At 35.7% G+C, this 18,435-nt stretch overlaps 1 protein-coding gene across 41 annotated transcripts in view; it reads left to right on the top strand.

The window, feature by feature from the left end:
- The window catches only part of RIMS2 (regulating synaptic membrane exocytosis 2), a 449,594-nt gene that overhangs the window by 354,124 nt on the left and 77,035 nt on the right, over positions 1 to 18,435 (top strand). For 17 of the 41 annotated variants that reach the window (XM_062490879.1, XM_062490936.1, XM_062490844.1 and 14 more), the window contains one exon: positions 6,606 to 6,706. The exons of 22 other annotated variants lie outside the window; for them this stretch is intronic. In XM_062490879.1, coding sequence (XP_062346863.1) covers positions 6,606 to 6,706 — 101 coding nt within the window. Of the gene's footprint in view, positions 1 to 1,677; positions 1,714 to 6,605; positions 6,707 to 18,435 lie in introns of all 41 variants that reach the window. 2 more of the 41 variants (XM_062490837.1, XM_062490828.1) reach the window with 1 other exon arrangement.

Here is an 18,435-nt window from a genome sequence, read left to right on the forward strand (position 1 = left end):
TTAATGACTCAATTCACTTTCCTCTGTTGTGCATTATGTTGGATTAGTGATATTGCTATCAAATTGCTTTCTGCTTTAGAAAGTAATGTGACAGTAGAAGACATGTATATGTAAATTTTATATTGTTAACACCAATTTAAAACTAAAAGAAATATGAAAAAAAAAAGGGGGGGGGAAAGGTTGAGAAGCAAACAAAACTGTCATTCTCTGCTATTTTCCTAGCACTATCCACAGCCCACATAGATAGTAAGGCCAGGTTGCCCAAAGGCCAGCTCAGAATAACAAAAAGCCTTATTTAAAGATGGTATAGAGTATGGGGCAGGAAAGACCAGGGAATGGGAGAAGTTCCAAGGACTGATTTGATACCCATTGATTTCTGAAAGTGTAGGTTTATGACCTGCCACATCTGTTTCTCATTAATTTGCCCAATAGTTCCACTAGAAATTGCCAGCAGAACAATAATCTTGATCCCACACATGATAGGAAGCCAGATCCTGTTAAAGTGTAGCATATTATTTATGCTGTCTGCAGGAACACCTTTTTCCTTCTTATCATTCTACCTTGCTTGAGTATGATTTCTCTCTGAGTTTGACTTCATCCTTTGCTTTGATAGCCTCCTACAAAATGGTATTTCCTTAAAATACAACAGCTCTGTTTTCCTCTTCAGTCTGTGTACTGTAAATTAGATCAAAATTTTTGAGCAGTCCTCAATAACCAATGACTCTGGAAAAATATTTAGATCTAGTAATGCATACTACTTTTGGTGTGTAGCTTGGGGGCTGTTGCTCCATATTCATGGGATTCTTTTAATTGAATTTAATATAATTTTGAAAAAGAAACAGAATCCATTTCAAAGTTAATGTATTTGTAATTAAATTTCATTTGACTTAAAATTCTTTCACATTATTTACCAAAACTGGATTTCAGATTATTTATGGGCTGCCAAATTATTTGATAGGCATCCAATGTATTTTCATTTCTTTGTGACAGATGAATGCCCTGAGCCATTTGCAACCTTTGATATATATTCAGAGTATTTGCTGGCGTCAGTTAGCTGAGTTTATGTGCATGAACTGGGTTCTGAGTATTGATTTTGGTGTCCTTTGTTCTTCATAATTTTTAACTCTAAGACAAATTACAGTAATATCATTATTAAACCTTTTAACCTGTAGAAGCTATGAGAATTGATTAAACCAATGAAGATTTAAAGTAATTGCCAAAACCCATTCTGACACATTCAATTTTTATGCCTGAACCATTAGACTGTATCTCGTGTGTGCACTACATAAAATCTATAGCACAAGCAAATTTTTTTTACTTCTATTTTTGTGTCATCCCGATCAAGGAAACTGTAAAGTAACTTTACCTGACTCCTGCCTTGCTCTCTCTTTCTTGAGTGTGTTAATGATTCTGGAAGTGCACAAAACATCCATGGGTTCCTTTCTGTAAATGTTCAATAAGAGTACACAAATGTATACACTAGCATGCAGTGAATATGCCTCTAGATTTAGAGCACCATACTTGGTTGGTTGACTAAATTCTTCAAATTATGTTAATTTGGTGAGTTTTGTTAATATGTTCCTTTTTAATGCATTTTTGTATTACTTTTATTATTATTTCTGCATTTTTTTCTCTTCCCTTCTTTTTGCTTTACATATTGCTTTCATTTGTTTGTAGAAGAAAAGAAAACAGATCCAGAGAATGGGGATACAGGTAGGGTGACTTACTAAAAATATTTTTGTGTGTTTCCCTTAAATTTTTTGATCTGTTATGTTTAAGCAAATTTCCAGCAAAGAGTTGGGGTGCAGTTTTGACGTATTTTGTGGATTTCAAAATAGACACTAGGAAATGAAACCTGAGAAAGGGCTTTCCCAAATGTATTTCCTTTGCTATTCTAAGGGTGTCAAATAAGGGTGAGAAATGGTAAGAAAGAGACCAAAATCAGCTAAATGCAGATGTCATATGCTTTAAGAACTCTGTTTTGTCCTCCCCTCTCCAGACACAGGGCATGCTCACCTGCACACGTCTTTCTGCTCTATTACAGGTTTCTGATTTCCAAACTATCACTGTTACTTTAGTCCCTTCTCATGAGCTTTTTTCCCCATGCCTTAGTGGCTGTGCCTCCTAAACTTTCTCTCTCTTTTGTCCATATGTATTCAGAACTAAATCTGTTCTAATATTATAAGGAAAACCCCACTCTTCTTCCATACCAGATTTGTGCCACAGAAGCCACACTGTACAGCAAACTCGTCTTCCAAACTCAGATCCTGGTACAGGATCTCCATCACCAGCATCTCTAGGAGCTAGAACGATTTAATAAGTCCCACTGGAGGATACAGTCAAAGAAAGAATGAAAGAGCAGAGGTTCCGACTCATGTTATTTTGATTTTTAACCACATAGGTTTGCCTTAGGCTGAGCTGGATAAAGCCAGTTTCTTGTCCCTTTTGTCTCTGGTGTGGATCACAGGCTATCAGCTGTAGAGTCTTACCTTAGAGAGTAGCCAGTATTTGACCTGAAGAGCAAATAACATTCTTTAGCTCTAGGCTGAATTGAATGATTTCTTATCTCTGTGTAAAACTGTGACTCAGTGAACAGCTGAGGGGTTAGGAAAAGTTAGGTATTAACCAAATCACTGATTAAAGTCCTTCATTTTAGTGGTGAAGTAGCTGAATCTTATCTTATTTCAAGTTAAAATATGAAAATAATAGTTTTTATTTTAAGCTGAAGCAGGGATTTTAGTGCCTGTCCTGAGTCCTATTGCAGGAATGGAATCACACAGCCACCACTTAGACCGTGGTAGGAATTATATGGATCTTACCTCGATAGGGCTTATCCCTAGCTTCTATTGCAGTAAAAGAATCAAGCAGAGTTCCTTTTTCTACTGTGTTTAATAGGCAATAATAGTTACAGCTCAAGCTGGGTGCCCCTTAACTGGGGCCCTGCCTGTTGCTTGTTACTGGATTTTATAGTCTCTGTAGTTGGCTTCATTTTCTGATTCCACTCCTGCTCATCCAATGCTGTTTGCAGTATCTGGGGTCTTCTCTTCAGATTCACTCCCACAGCCTCCAGGCACACTTTTGTCTGTGTCTTGAGAAATTTCCCTACTTTTGTTACAAAATATCCTATAGCTAAAGTTGAAATTATAGTTCATGGTTTAGTGGTTATATTTCCATAGATAAAAAGAAGGGTCAAATTCATATGGCCTAAGATTTAATTTACTTTAGTCACTAGAGCTAAGCTCTAGCACAACAGTCTCTCACTGCAGTCCTTGTGGATCTGAGAGATTACAGGGCTGCACTACACAGTACTTCTGTGCCTTACTCTGGCATTTTAGAAGTTCTTGCTCTCTAGTTATATTCAGCACATTCTCTTCTGAAAATATAGGGAATGGCTGGTGGTAGTGAATCAGCAGTTGTCTCTCTGCCAGCCCAGAATTGCCTTGTGCCCATGAAAACCCCACTGAACTAACCTGCAGGCCATGGGTTTTTAATGTTAGAAAGTTCAAAACAATCAAAACTCCAGAATGTTGCCTGTAGTGCAATGATCCCAGTTATGTCTGGTGAGCAGCACCAGACTTTGGTCTTCCCTTCAGTCTTATTTTTTTTTTGTTCGTATGGCTGGAATTTGAGTGTCTCATTGGATATTTCTGTTGGAGGCACAACTATTGTTTATAAGCAGAATTCTGGAAAGATGTTCAAGCAGAAATGAACTCTTTACCTGGCCAAAATTTGGTTGCATACACTTTGATACGCTGTGGTAGTACTTCAGTATATCAGAAGCAGCTTTAACTTTTCTAGCACCAGTCTTTATAGTCTTGAAAATGTGTTGTACTGGGCTCCAGTTCAGGATCTAATAACACAAGGGCTCAGTCAGCCCTTGAGTGATTCAGGTGTGTGAAAGCTTAGACTCAGGTTAGTTCTGGTTTGTTGACACATGCTCCATGAACAGGTCCTGACTGCAGTGGAGTCCTTGGGATAGGACCAGTGTTTTTTGCTCCTGCTAAACCCTCCCACATAGATGTCAGCTAAGCAGAGGTGTGCCAGCAGAAGTGGGGGTAGCCTTGCATTGCCACCGCTTAGTGTGACATGCTCTCATGCTGGACCACAGCAATGGGAAGTGCCATGACACTCTCTCAGCCTTTCCCATTGCCATGCAGGTCACAGCTGCATCTGGCTGAGGTTGCAGTGAGCTCAGCCTGGGGCACACAGTCACCCTGCACTCCCTTCCTGCGTGTCAGTTCCATGTACAGCACAACCAGAGCTGTCTTCTGCACTAGGAACTATCCACTGCCCCTGGGTTTTCCTCTTTTTTGCACATAACTGAATTCACTCACTTGCTAAAGACAGTTTCAAAAATACAAACGAATAAGATTTAATAAGATTTAATAATCTTTAATAAGATTTTATGGAATTTTTTTTTAAATTTTTCTGTCTTGTTTTTCTCTTGAGAAAAAATAAGCGACAAATTTTGCTCATTTTGTTGCAGGTCTTACACCAAGGCCTTACATCTTATGCTTCCCTTTTGAGTGGTATATTTTATACATATCATAGGCAATTGGATTTGTGGTAATCTAACTTTCACTTTGCCAACTGATCATAGATAAGAATAAATATTTTCTCAAGTAATTGTGAAATTTCTAATTTATGCTCAAAAATTATTATTTCTTCACTTGCAATTTCTTGAAATTTGGCAGAATGTCTGGAGACAAAGAAAACATGCCATGATTTCAAAATAAAATATAAGAAAAATATTCCCTTTTTTAGAAAAATGCCTCCTTTCTTACATTACTGAAAAATGACAAGATTTTGATTTTGGTTTCAGCAAAAGATGCTTTCTTTCTTTGAGAGGAGGCTGTAATATTTTGCTTCAAAAATATGTTACTTCTGTCATTGAAAACAGAAAATATTTTTCTAGTGTTAAGCTTTTGTTTTCAAGAGAAAATATAGAGTTTTTAAAACTAGATTTAAAAAGGTCACTTCATCCTAATGATAAATTGACACACTGCTATGGGCTCTATAATGGTTGAGGAAAATTATGATAGGAAAAAGGCACTGTATTTTATTTTATAAATTTTTCTTTGCTGCTCTCTTTTTCATTTTATTTCTCCCTATGAAACACCATTTAGTCTTTCTCATTATTTTTTCCTTGTTTTAGTTTCTCTTAGAATTTTTTATGAAGTCTTTTTTTTTTCATGTTGTTATACGATAAAAATAGAGATGTAAAGATAGAGAGTTAGAACATGAAAACTAGAAGCCAGAGTGTTTATAGAGAGCAGAAGAGCTTAGTGTTTTTGCATTCCCACTTCCTTTTACCTCCTCTCCTTCCAGATTTCCTATGAAGTGCCACGAAATCTGCCTGGCAGCTCTCATAGTATGTGCTACTACCCCTGTTGTTCTCAAGAAAGAAAATACAAAGCCAAGAGGCCCAGGTTCTATGCAGAGTCCCACTTTGGTGTTAGATTATGACTTACAACTGAGGTTTAGAGTTTAAACCAGGTTTCTGTAGTACACTAGAATCTAATATTTCCATCTCAGTTCCATAAATACAGCCCATATTGCTCAATACATACAATATACAGAAACTTCTATTTATGATTAATGGGATTCTAAAATTTTAATCCTAAACAACTTTTGCATTAAAATTATGGATAGTTTAAGAGAAATGTCAGTCAAAATGAATGCTTTTTAGCATTCAGTGGATAATGATTTATTCTTGACTTATACCAGCTTAAAGTGGAAAAGAATCAAACTTGTGGGTGTATGATAGCTAATTATATTTTGTTTGTAAATCTTTTCTGAGCTGTTGTCTTCCTCTCATTTTTCTGTTTCTCAGTCTTCCACCTCAGCTTTGACACTTTCTTACTTTCTTATTATTTTACATTGTAAATCATGGTATTACAGTACTGGCTTGTTGAAACCACCTACTGCCTGAGTCACACAGTGAGACCCTACTCCTGTCCGAAACTAATCATGTCTTTTATCCCAGAAGAGTGAATACTGAAGTTGTTCTTGAAGCTGTGTTTCATTAGAATGTAATATAGTGGTGCCACTGGGTGGCTCTTTAAGATTCTTTTAGTCAAAAATTCTTCGTATTTTTGAGCATACTAAGAGGATACTCAAATAGTAAATGGAAGATCTGCTAGTCCGTGGTTGTTACTTGATTTTTAATTTGATATGTCAGACTATAATAAATGCAGAACCAGAATCTCTACTCAAAAAGCAGGTTATCTTTGCATTCCTCCTTATTAAATGAAAGACTCAATTTCTCTTGAATATTCTTAAAATAGTAAAATTATATTCCATGGAAACATTGTGTTTCATTTATACTGAGTTTTTTTTCAAAAGTTGGCTTCGTTTGAACTGTGTAGATAATACAACACTTACTAAGATTCTGCTGAAATACTTATCTGCTATTTTCCCTCCTTTTACAACTTTCTGGTTTTATGCAAAATGATAATTCAGGGTTTAAAATTATGTGTACGGCATTTAAGTAAATCAAATTTCATCTCTTTCTGTTAAAACTTCCATGAGCATAATTTTAACCTTGGAATTTATGACTGCTTGTATATTTATTTTCTTTTTTTCTTCTGTTTTTAAATTAACAGGTGCAATGGATGTAGAAGAAAGGAATCGCCAAATGAAAATGAGCAAGTACAAACAGGTAGCAGGATCAGATTCCAGGCTGGAACAAGATTATCATTCTAAGGCAAGGGAGTTTTGTTTTGAAAAGCAACAAAATATGCTAAAATGAAATATCCAACATCCTATTAGAAAGTAATAGATGAGTGCCAGTTTGTTTCTTCAGTAAAAGCTTATTGTGTGTCTATAATAAAACGTTGGAAATATGCAGCAAAAATCTTAATCCACAGTGTTCTTGATTATTAAAATTTAAGAAGCATAAGTTAAAGCAAATGAAAGAAGCAGTTAAATTGTCTTTCAGAGTTAACAATAGTGCCATGATTTAAAAACTCAAAGAGAAGGAAAAAAGGTGTTTATTGAGTGATGAATGGCATGAGAGCTATTGAAACTTGTTCATGGCTTTCATATAGTTGAACAGAGGGTTATCTTAATCTATTGAAAACTGGAAGATGCAGTGTTACTTAGTTTAAAGTAAAAAGTGTTTGGAAAAGTGTTTTATACACCAGCAAAAGCTTTCACCCCATCTGTGGCAGATCGCCAAGGATCTGAATATCTGTGTAGTAGTATAGCCTTAAATATACTACCCAAAATTTCCTGCTATCTGGAACAGGGTCATGTCATATAGAGTGTGTTAATTAAAATAATCAAAATATTTTCAATTTAGATTCTATTATACAAAAATAATTTAGTGTCCTCTAAAAGACTTCATTAATTGAGGTCGCATTTTAAGTGGAAAACATGAGACTTCTGACCTATAAAATCTGGCTGAGAAAAAGATACCTGGTTTAGGCTTTTATTTCCAGGATGTTTTTCCTTGCTGCCAGGATTGGCAAAGCTATTGTAAAATGAGACATTTAGTATTTGAATGCAAATAAAACATCAAAATGATTAATTATTATAATTAACTATTAGTTTTGCAGATAATGTAGACTAATACACTTCATATAATTGCTCTCTAGAATATATATTTCAGTGTGGGAAAACAGAAGTGCTTTAGCAAAGTCTGTTTCCAAATGGAAAGCCCTGTTAATGAAAACAGAATTGACAAAACCAAGACCGTGAAAATGGCTTAAGATACTTCAAAACTCTGTAGATGTGCTGCATGGTTATTTGGGTATTTTACAAATGTAGTTTTAACTGCAAAAGACATAGTAATGTTTATTAACATGTAAAAGGGACATGGATGCTGTCGTGTTTAGCTGTTTCTTTTATTTTGACACTTATGGGAAAGTTACGTTTGAGAGATGAGCGTAATACTGTGAGTGGACCTTATCGTAAGTGTTGTGATTGTATGTACCACAAAAATATGACTTTATGTATTGTATGTATAACCAGACTTAATCTGTTGATTTTCCTGCTCCCTCAGTGCTTAACTGAAATTTGAGTCAGAAGTAGGACTGGTGCAGATTAAGTTGGTTCTCATGTGAAGGAGTTAGATAGAACGTGACTGCCTAAGGAAGTATTCACTACCCTTGTTTTCCTATTTCACCTACACCATATTATTGGGCCTCACTCTATATGGTTTATCTTTTTAATTAAAATTTTACCTTCAGTACTATTGGAATGTATTAAAGAGCAAAATTATAAATGGAATTATTTTATGAAAATGGTGGTTTATTTATTGCACATATCAAACAATGTCTCCAGAAATAAACAGTTAATTTACTCTTCTGCTTAAGTGTAGTTTCAGTATTTGAAAATGAGTTATTTATTCTATCAACAAACATGTGGAGCTAGACACTGAATATTCACATATGTAGTAATTCAATATGTATTCTTAAAATTGTGTAATTTTAAAGCCATGTGAGAACTGTAACTCTCATAAGCCATATGAGAGTTCTGTCTTCACTTTTTTACTACTGCTGCTTCAATTCACCTTAATTAAATTCCTGTGTTATCTAGAGACAGAAAACAAGTCGGTAAAATTTATCTACCTGATTTCTACAAAAATTCTTTTGGAATCATGAACTGAAACACATATGTCAAATGCTCACTGAAATGTTCTGTACAGTACACAGTGACTTTGATGTTTTTAGACTTCTCAGCTGTCATAGGTAGGCACTCAGGAGTGCCATGCCTGAGAAAGATGTCATTAAGTAGGCATTAAGGCACATTCAGGAAAGCCAGCACATTGAATTTTCTTTTACCTTTTCTGTTCTATTTCTTTCTTTAAATAGACAGAACTCAACAGGTCAACAACATCTTTATGTCCCTCTTGATTACTTTTAAGTTAAGAAAAAATATCCAATATCTTTCCTTGCTGAGAAAGCAAAAGCTATAAAAGTAGAAGTTCTATTAAATATTGGGATATTAAAATAGGCATCCTGTATTATATCTCTCTAGCTCTGTTCTACTTCTGGAAGTCAGTACTAGAGGCTTTAGAGGAAGGCACCACCTTCAGTGGTGCTTAGTCATACATTAAGAAGTTTGTGGGAAAAGTTTAATTCCAGACCTGTGTTCTTAGAAGCTGCCAAAATATGACATTGATTCTCCCTTATATTTTTCCCTCATAATTGATAAACATTGTATTTCTATTATTCTTACACATGCCTCATTATTTTTTGAACAATAATTATTCTGTTTCCATAATAATTTGTATACATTAGTTTAGTAGCGTGCAAAATACTTATTTCCTTAAATAACTTCCTTCAGAAGCTGCTGAAGTGTGGTTTCAGGACAGACATATGGAAAGCAAGTAATAAATTAACCGTCATATAAATATTTACAGTTAAGAAGATGAGAGAAAAAACATTGTAGGCACTAAGGATTAGGTAAATTAACTTCTGGTATTGGAACAACTATTTATTTCTGCTTATTGGGTACTAGTAAACTTGTGCTAAATAGGATATATAGCAAAGTCTGAATTGCAGTGCTGGTAGATGCTGACATAATGGAAAACCTGAATTATGGAAATAAAGAAAAAATGTTCAGTAGCACAAGTGTTCCACCAGAGGTAAAATTAGCCATTTACCATACTGTGCCTCTGCAATGCCAGCCTGATTTGTGTAATTTCCCTCAAGAAGTTTTCTGTGACTAGTTTATTGTTTTGCATAAGAACTAAGCTTCCCAGTTCTAAATTGTTAAGCAAGATGTACAGTGAAGAGGGAAGGGCCAAGATGGGAGCTGAGTGACCCATACGCTGGACTCACATAGTTCACATTTTGTAGAACTTGGGAGTCAATTTCCAAACTACCTCATCAAACCTCTCTGAACCTTTCTGCCTTGCTTCCTGCTTCATACTCCCACCATTCTGGCAAACAAATTGGTAGTGCTATGTTTGGTGAGCAGCATCTTCCCCCGGCCATTCCCACCACTGCTCACATTCAGGAATTCTTACTGATAAATTAAGAAGGAATGGTGTGAGAAATCCTGTCATTTCTCTCTCCTTGCCCCATGACTAGAATGTGCACAGTGGATCTGCTGAGGAGAGTTAAAAAGCTTTATTGCTACTGAGTAAGAGAGAAGATACTTCTGGTATGTAGAACCCTAGAAATGTTCGCAATCAGTGTGAAATCAGTGTAGAATCAAGGAAGAATTCCACTAACGCAGGCAAATATTAGCCACTACAGAGAAGTCTGATCACTGATGTCAAACTGAGGGGAAGTAGATTTCTGTAGGAGTTGAAACAATGAAAAACTATGGCTTACTTTAGGACCAAAGGTGAAACAGAGACTGAAAACTAGCTGACACACATTTAAACCTCAAAGTATCCTGAGAGTCATTTTATTTGTTTTATTAGGAAAAAATAATGACCTACAAAAAGGCAGAGAAATCAAGTTACATAATATGGCAATTAGTAATAGTCAGTAATGTAGTAATTAGCAATAGAGTATGTTATAGCAACAAGGAATAAAGTTGAGATAAAAGAGGTAAAAGAGCAGATGAAAAATGATTTTTTTTTTGCTGAACAAGCTTATTTTGTCAAATGTAGAAAAAAGTACATAAAATACAGAGTAGTACAGAACATCAAAGAGGATTTCCTAACTCCATCTTTAGTGATTCATATTGATGATAAGACTGAAACCTTCTCCATCATCAGATATATGTAAAGCTGCAGTTCCTGATAATCAATAACCACAATTCAGATTTTAGATACAAGCATAATTCTCTGTGTTTGGTGTAGGAGAATAGTACTGTAAGGCATACTAGCATGCTACTTTGTGATATTCTAGCCTGATAACAAGACCAAGACAAATTAAACTGTGGAAAAGAAGTGTCGAGCATGTGTTTGGCTTTTTGAGTAGTGTAGATGCAGCTGAAATGCTTTTGGAGCATGCAGACACAGAACAGCTGCAATTCTTCAGCTACATAAGGTTCTACAACCTCATGGGATTTCTGTGTGAGAGAATGTGAAAAAGGTTAAGATCTGGAGGTGGAAGAGGCTGAATTTGAATGCCACACAAGCAGATCTTAATTGTAAGGTCTTGTAAAGTGGAAAAGTGCTGCCAAGAGCTGCCTTTTCCCTCTGAAACCTGCAGTAAATAGTTGTGCCATGGGTACAGCTTCATGTGGAATCCTTTGACTTTTGCTGCAGATTGTAAGATTTCATTTAATGGTGTTTTGGGAATCCCTTTGTCTCCTCCTTAAAAATCAAAGCAGAGCAGTACACAGGGCAGCCAAGAGTGCTAGCAGAAGCACTTGCCACCTTTCTTCTTGAAGAGAAGCACTTCCCACCTTTCTTCTTCTCCCGTGAGGGGGTTAAACAAACATCTTACTGAAGGGATGTTGGGAACTTTGATACTTTGGCACATGTAAGCTGTATTTGATTTATATTGATTTTATATTGACAACTGGTTTAGAGTTTTCAGAGGATCATTAGTTGCCCAGTAATAATTTGATAATTTATAATAATTATGAATATACCTCTTTAATCTGAAATTGTTTGTTACAACTGATGCTGTTACGGATGTAATTAGAAATGTTCAAAATACTAAATGCAAAATGGAGGCTATTTAGGTATCCATATGCCCTCAAAACAGTTCATAACTTGTGTTGTATATACTTCTTTTTAACACACAAGTTTAAATTTTAAAATATTAAATATCTGAATAAAACTTGGAGAAAGAAAATAATTCAAATGGATTTGTGCTAGAGAAATTAAGAAAGCAAAGACTAACACAGATAGGACACACACAAATATTCTGTGCAATAAATTTCTGTAGAATGCCCATGCAGGTAAGGGCCTAACCAGTAGAACTTGATAGGCTTACAAATGGGAATAGCACTGTGTCATTCCCTGCATCTTCACATTGCCAACCTCCACACCAATAAGCTCTTACCTTTGGAAAATAAACCAAACACCAGTCAGACCAACTAAGAATTTCCTAGGTAAGGAAACATTTTACTTACTGCCTGTTCCATGGCTTTTGTGTTTTCCTATGGACTAATGAGTATTTTACTATACTTTGGGCCAGAAACTTGGTAGCTAAGCAGCTGGTCTGGAAGGACAGGTCCTGTCACTGCCAGCAGCCTGTGAGTGCTCAAGTCATCTAATCAATCACTCGTGAGTGTGTGATGTGTTAGGAATTTTGCTGGTCAGTGGCAGAGAGTGTCTCTGGGCCATAGTGCTGGTAGCCTTTATATTTTCAATTAAGTATTTCTATGTATTTTTAATATAAACCTTTTTCGGAGTAAATTGCTGAAATGGAAGTTCTGGTTCCTATAAGTACAGGATTTAAAGCTCATTTTATAAGATTTAAAAATATATCTAGGTGAAATAAATTCAGAATTCAAGAATTGAGCTCTATTTCCATGGTAATGTAGAAAAGACCTCTTCTTTAATTTATCTTTTTATCAAACTGTATTTTGCTGATGTGTTAGATTTAATTTAGTGCCTTTTAATATATATATGGGTTGCTATGATTTCTAGTGTTTTCTTCTTCAGTAAAAGATGTGCAAACTCTTAGAAATTATTTCTGTTGCTGTCATTTTTCTTGTTCATTAAATTCAAGCACTCTTCTATTCTGGCTTTGATAATTTTGTAATTTTGGTTGTTTTATCTTGAGTATCCATGTCTATCAGAAATTTAGGGTGTTTTTAAATGTAATACTGTGTTTAGCGAAAATACTGCATTCACATATGATAATTGTGGCTGAAATTTAAACATCTGAAAGGAGACTGATGCTGGCTGTCTTCAGTTGTCAACAGGTACTTTCTGTTGTCACACATTTTCTTAGATTTTGCATAAGCTTCTATTGGTAATCTTGCTTAGAAAGAAGATGTTAAATACTTTTCAGAATGTTATTAAAGTACCTTATAATTTTACAATGAATTTCAAAGAGGAAAAACTGACCCCTAAAGTAAAAAGTCAAAACCATCATTCTATTTTGCCTCTGAATTTTCATTAGTTATAGAAGTCTACTAGGGGAAAAAAAAATTTCAATTGAAGAGAATTGGGTTTCCATTAAAAAAGCATAAATACTAAGTGTAACACAGTCTTGTGTTTTATAGCAATGAGTTAAATATTCTTTTGCAAAAAGCAAGTATTTTCAAGAAAAAAATAGTTTTAGCAAGCACATATATATCTAATATACAGCAAAATTGGTATCAAAAGCTTTCTGTAAAAGCCAGGTTCCATTGAGCATTGTAACCATTCCATTAGTAATCACAGTTTAAACTCACCTGGGTGATGTTTTGATCAACTTCCAGGTAGAGCAATCACTGCAATTAATCTTAAATACTTTTGAGTGTTTTATAATAGAGTATATTTTCCTTTCAGCACAATTTTGTGTAGACAAGAGAATGGCTAAACTGTTAGTCTTTTCGTTCAGGGTGGCTGTCTTTTCATAGTAAATTCATTTATTTCTGTGTACGGTTTTTATCTGAATTTAAGCTGTAAAGTTCCAAGATGTTATTGGACTAAGTGGCTATTAGTGTGCAAAATACTGTGACTGCTTGAATTAATTATTTAAGTTGTTCTGAAACTGATGTTCTGCTGACTGATAAGTGACAAAATCTACAGAAAAAAAATTAGAAAAAAATTAACTGGGAAATACATACTAAATATCTGGGTGCCAAGGTGTGACATTCAAAAATAGAGAATATATGAAGTGAATTGTATTGCTGCAACAAACAGGGAACTCACATAAATGAATAATAATCTGTGATAATATTTATCACACCAGTTTGTGCTACTTAATTCTGTGCCATGCAAATATGTACAAAAAAGTCATTATTCACATTTGAAATACAAGTCTAGAGCAGTGGCTCCATGATGGAAACAGGTTTGCTAGATCAATTTGCTAGACTACTGACCTTGAAAAATTGGGGAAAGTGTGGCACACACTTGGAAAGGACAGACCTGAAATCTCAGTGCAGGGCTGGCACAGAGCCTGCTTAAATGTGTAGGATTCAATATGAACCATAGAATTATAGAATGGCCTGAGTTGGAAGGGCCTTAAGGACCTTAAAGATCATCTGCTTCCAACCCCTGCTATGGGCAGGGACACCTTCCACTAGACCAGGCTGCTCAAAGCTCCATCCAGCCATGTCTTGATCACTCCCATGGATGGGGCATCCACAACTTCTTTGGACAACCTGTTCCAGCGCCTCACCACTCTCACAGTAAAGAATTTCTTTCTAATATCTCACCTATTCTTTCAGTTTAAAGCCATTTTTCCCTCGTTCTATCACCACAGGCTCTTGTGGAAAAATCTTTCTCTGGCTTTTTTTACTGAAGGCTGCTCTAAGGTCTCCCTGGAGCCTTCTCTTCTGCAAGCTGAAGAAGCAGGACCTTTGTCAGCTTCGCAGAGGGTGGCTCAGAAGGGACAGAGAACTGTCAGATTTGGTAGCAGGAATGCTGGCTGGCCCCTCTCCTCACACCCCTCCTGCCCAGCCCAGCTGCTGGAGGTGCTCCTGGGACAGTCCCTGGAGAGCTGTTCCCTGTGGTTTAGCTGACCACACCTTAGAGGGAGGATTTGCCCAGAGTTTACTGTTATCATTTGTAACTATGGCTATAATAATGTTTTAGTGATGTGGATGGTTTTGTCCCATCTGGGATTACTCCTCTTTGCTAAAAAGGTTGATTTTCTTTGATAGCAACCACAAAATTATCAGTGAAAATTTAGCCAGCTCATCAACTTTTTTCCAAACAATGGTTTGTGGCTTTATGGAATTTTTGCCAGCTGTTACACAGGAAAGAATGCTACGTGTGTCTATCAGATTTCTCTGTGGATTTTTGATTCTTACTTTATTAAGTACCTTAACTACCTAAACTCTTGCAATTATTTTTCATGAATAGAACTGTGGCTTCAAGCATCTGTACTGCAAGTAGTTCATATGAAGGATTTAGGGAGATGTAGCACACAGCCATTATTCTGAAAAAGGTGGTTCTGCACAATAGAGCTAATCAAAGTAGGGCCAGGACCTTGGAGTCTCAGCATAGGGAGGCTTTTGTAAAGCCTCAATGCCTTCTGCAACACTTAACAGTGAGAATGTTCCTAAGACATAAAATTACCTCTGTGTCCTTTCTAACCTGTGGTATTTTTTACTGTTGTTTCTGGGAACTAAAGGCTTTGCTTACAAGAAATAGTATTGTTTAGTGCTAGGAAGCAGAACTTTTTCTTTAGTAATTTATCAGGAAGAGTATTATCCTCCTTCTGCAGATGGAAATCATTGTTTGTTACCAGAGATTTCACTGACAGCCTGGAGTCAGTGAATAAGAGCAGGAAATATCACAACTTTGTCTGAGGTTCTGCTTGTTCTATCACAGTAAAATTATTCTAATATAGCTTTTTTCCTCAAACTGTTTAAAATCCTTGAAGGATGCTATATTAATTGCATCATATAGAGAATCTTAGATACATTAATTTCAGAGAACCAGGATGCATAATTCTCTTTCTGCTCTCTCTTGAGTGACATATGCCATTGTGTAAAAGACAATTCTGGTGATTTGCATAGTTCTGCAGTTTAATCTGAAAGTACTAGCTAATTAACTATATCTGAACTTTAATTAGCATATGATTTTCTATTTAAAAACTCAAAACACTGTGACATAGTGTTCTGTAGGTAAGGGACAATAACTTCACTTCTGGCTAATAGACTATCTCCCAGTTTCAAGAATTGTAAAGAAGCAGATTGGGTGATATTTAGGAGGCAGTTTTAAATAACTCCATCTAAGTTAGATTGTAGTCACGTAAATTTGGGAAATATTATACTAATGATATGTTGAGGAAACATTTGTAAAATAAAAATAACTTTAAGATCTGAAGTTATTCTAAGAATTCATAAACATTAAGTTCTTAAAAAAAATGTTTATGAAAGTTTTGACCTCAGAATAGTTCCAATCTAAGTACCTGTCTCGCAAAATGAACTGAAGTCCCCATATGGTTTCAATTTATATTTTTCAGTTGTTTCTTTTCTGCAAATGTTGCATATTATTGCCCTGCTCTTTAAGTGGCTTCTGTGATGAAGATGAAATTGTAAATAATATAAATAGATGTTGCATGTTTTCAGTAAAAATGAACTCAGATTAACCTTACAAGCAAGCAAAGGTATATCTTAGTATTTAAAATTAGATATGGGAGACATAAGTAGTAAATGTTTTCTAATTACTCCCTCAAGGACAATGGCTGAGAGAAAAAGAGAGTTCAGTTTTTCTGATTTGTAGGAGCTGTTTGCTTGCTCAGGATCTCCCTACAGCCCTTTTTTCGCTAGTTGCAATAAAACAAGAGTAAAGCTGCTGAGGAAATAGGTTCTAGGGAAAATAATGTTTTCTAGGCAGTTTACCTTGTTTATGGATTGATAAGGAAATAATGGTATCTATATCTTGCAGATTTATTTCTCCTTTAGCTTGACATGAATCAGCAGAAAATTTTCAGGAAAGTTATCAGCTGAGCTTATATTTTCTTATTGTGCAGGGATTTTCCAAGATGTATCCTCATAATCAGTGAAAAGATTAAGAAAAAAGATTATGTGACGTCCCCTCAAATCACACTTGATTTTGCAGGCTATCCTCTGATATGTATGGATTTAAGGACTTGGAATGTGGAATCACAGATATATAAAGATATATTTATATCCTGTTCTTGAACAATTGTGGCCTTAGGCACTTTTGCTTACAGGAATAAGCACTCACCAGATGGCCATGTGTCAATCCAGCTGTTCTCTTCAGCCTGAATTCTTTTGAAGGTGCTGTGTCCCAGGACAAATTTGGTGAAAGTCATATTAAGTGTTACATAATGAGGGTAGGAGTAAGGAGAAAGCTGATATTTCTGTTCCTAAGCCATCAGGTATGCTGAAATACTTAACAGGCTTTTGGGTTGAAATAAAGTATAAAACATAAATTCTGTGATAAGAAAAGATGGATGTCTTGCCATATTTTTATTTTATTTGTGTTTGTTTTCATGAGACCAAAGGACTGAAAAATTATGGAAATGAAAGGTTAATGTACAAAAATGCATAAACTGTATATTATTTGATTTTCTAGCTTGCATTTGCAAAGTAGCATCTCAAAGAAGCCCAAGATAGGTAGAACAGTCATAGACAAAAGAGGTTTTTTTGAAACAGAAATTCTGCCTTATTACTCTCTTTAAAAAATAAGATGTTGACTAGATGCCAGGACTATATGAAGTGCAAAAGATTTTGAGTGTAGTGGTAGCAGAAATGGCATGTTCACTTGAGGAATGGAAACAAATACAGGAAGCATGCTTTGATTCAGTTTATCCAATGTGAGTAGGATGTATTGGTGTTAGAAGACCAATAAGGTCAGAAAAAGCAGAGTTACCACTCACACTGGACCCATTGAGCAAGTGCAGTCTCACCAGGTTGTCCTGCAAACATGATGAAGTTCACCAGGAGATAAAGTACTGGAGATACTGTTAAATGTAATTGCACAGTGAATTGGGAAGTCCCTGGATACCTGTGTTTTGCAACTGCCCTGACTTGAACAGCCCAGACTTTTTAGCAGACTGTGTCCCTGATGATGAATCTTCAGGAGACCTGACATGGTGCTGTGAATTGTCAAAGGATTGCTGGTGTCTATTATAAATTAATTTTCTTCCTTCTGTGTAAGACAGAATATTTAATGTGTGGCAGTCAAAAAGATCCTGGGGAGTGTGAGAAGGTGTAGATTAGAGTTTAATACTCGCCCTCACATAGCCAGGCTGTGGACCCGTTTCTCTAAAGTGAAACTTGGTGAACAAGGTGAAACCTTGCCCTGTTTTATATAGCAGTTAAAGTTCTAGTGGAGATCAGCAGCATGAGAGGGAAATTGGATAGTAAATGTTTCAAAGAAATAATTGGAAGAGCTTTGTTTTATTTTCTATTTCCATTTGTACACTTTCCTGAATTCCTTTCACATTGGAAAAGGTGGACTGATTGTTGGATTTCCTTCTACCCTTAATTATGATTGCAGGGTTCTTCTTTTGAAGCTCTTATTTATTCACCTTCATATTATGTGGACTCGTATTTCTTCAAGATCTTGGCTTTTTTTCAAAAACTGTTGGGAATATTCTGGTTAGAGAAATGCTTTCTGTGGATCACTTGTAACTTCATACAAGGCATCAGCTCTTGTAACAAGATGAAATTCATCCACAGGAGACATAAGATTTTCTATTCCTTCCTGTTTCATCCTAGCCATGTGCTGTACCTGGGTCTCTCTTTTGCCTCAATTAATCTGTCAGAATCAACTTTATTATTCCAGCTGTCAAAACTCCTCCTTAACATCTCAATTGCCTTGATAAATAATAGAAAGCATTTACCTTCACTTTTAAAGATGATGTCTGGTTATCAAGTAGATGAGGTATATCACCAAAGGGGTTCATGGTGTAGTGTAGTGTCATGTTCCAGAGTCCTGTT

Source organism: Cinclus cinclus, chromosome 1, assembly GCF_963662255.1.
Source record: "Cinclus cinclus chromosome 1, bCinCin1.1, whole genome shotgun sequence".
Classification (NCBI taxonomy): domain Eukaryota; kingdom Metazoa; phylum Chordata; class Aves; order Passeriformes; family Cinclidae; genus Cinclus; species Cinclus cinclus.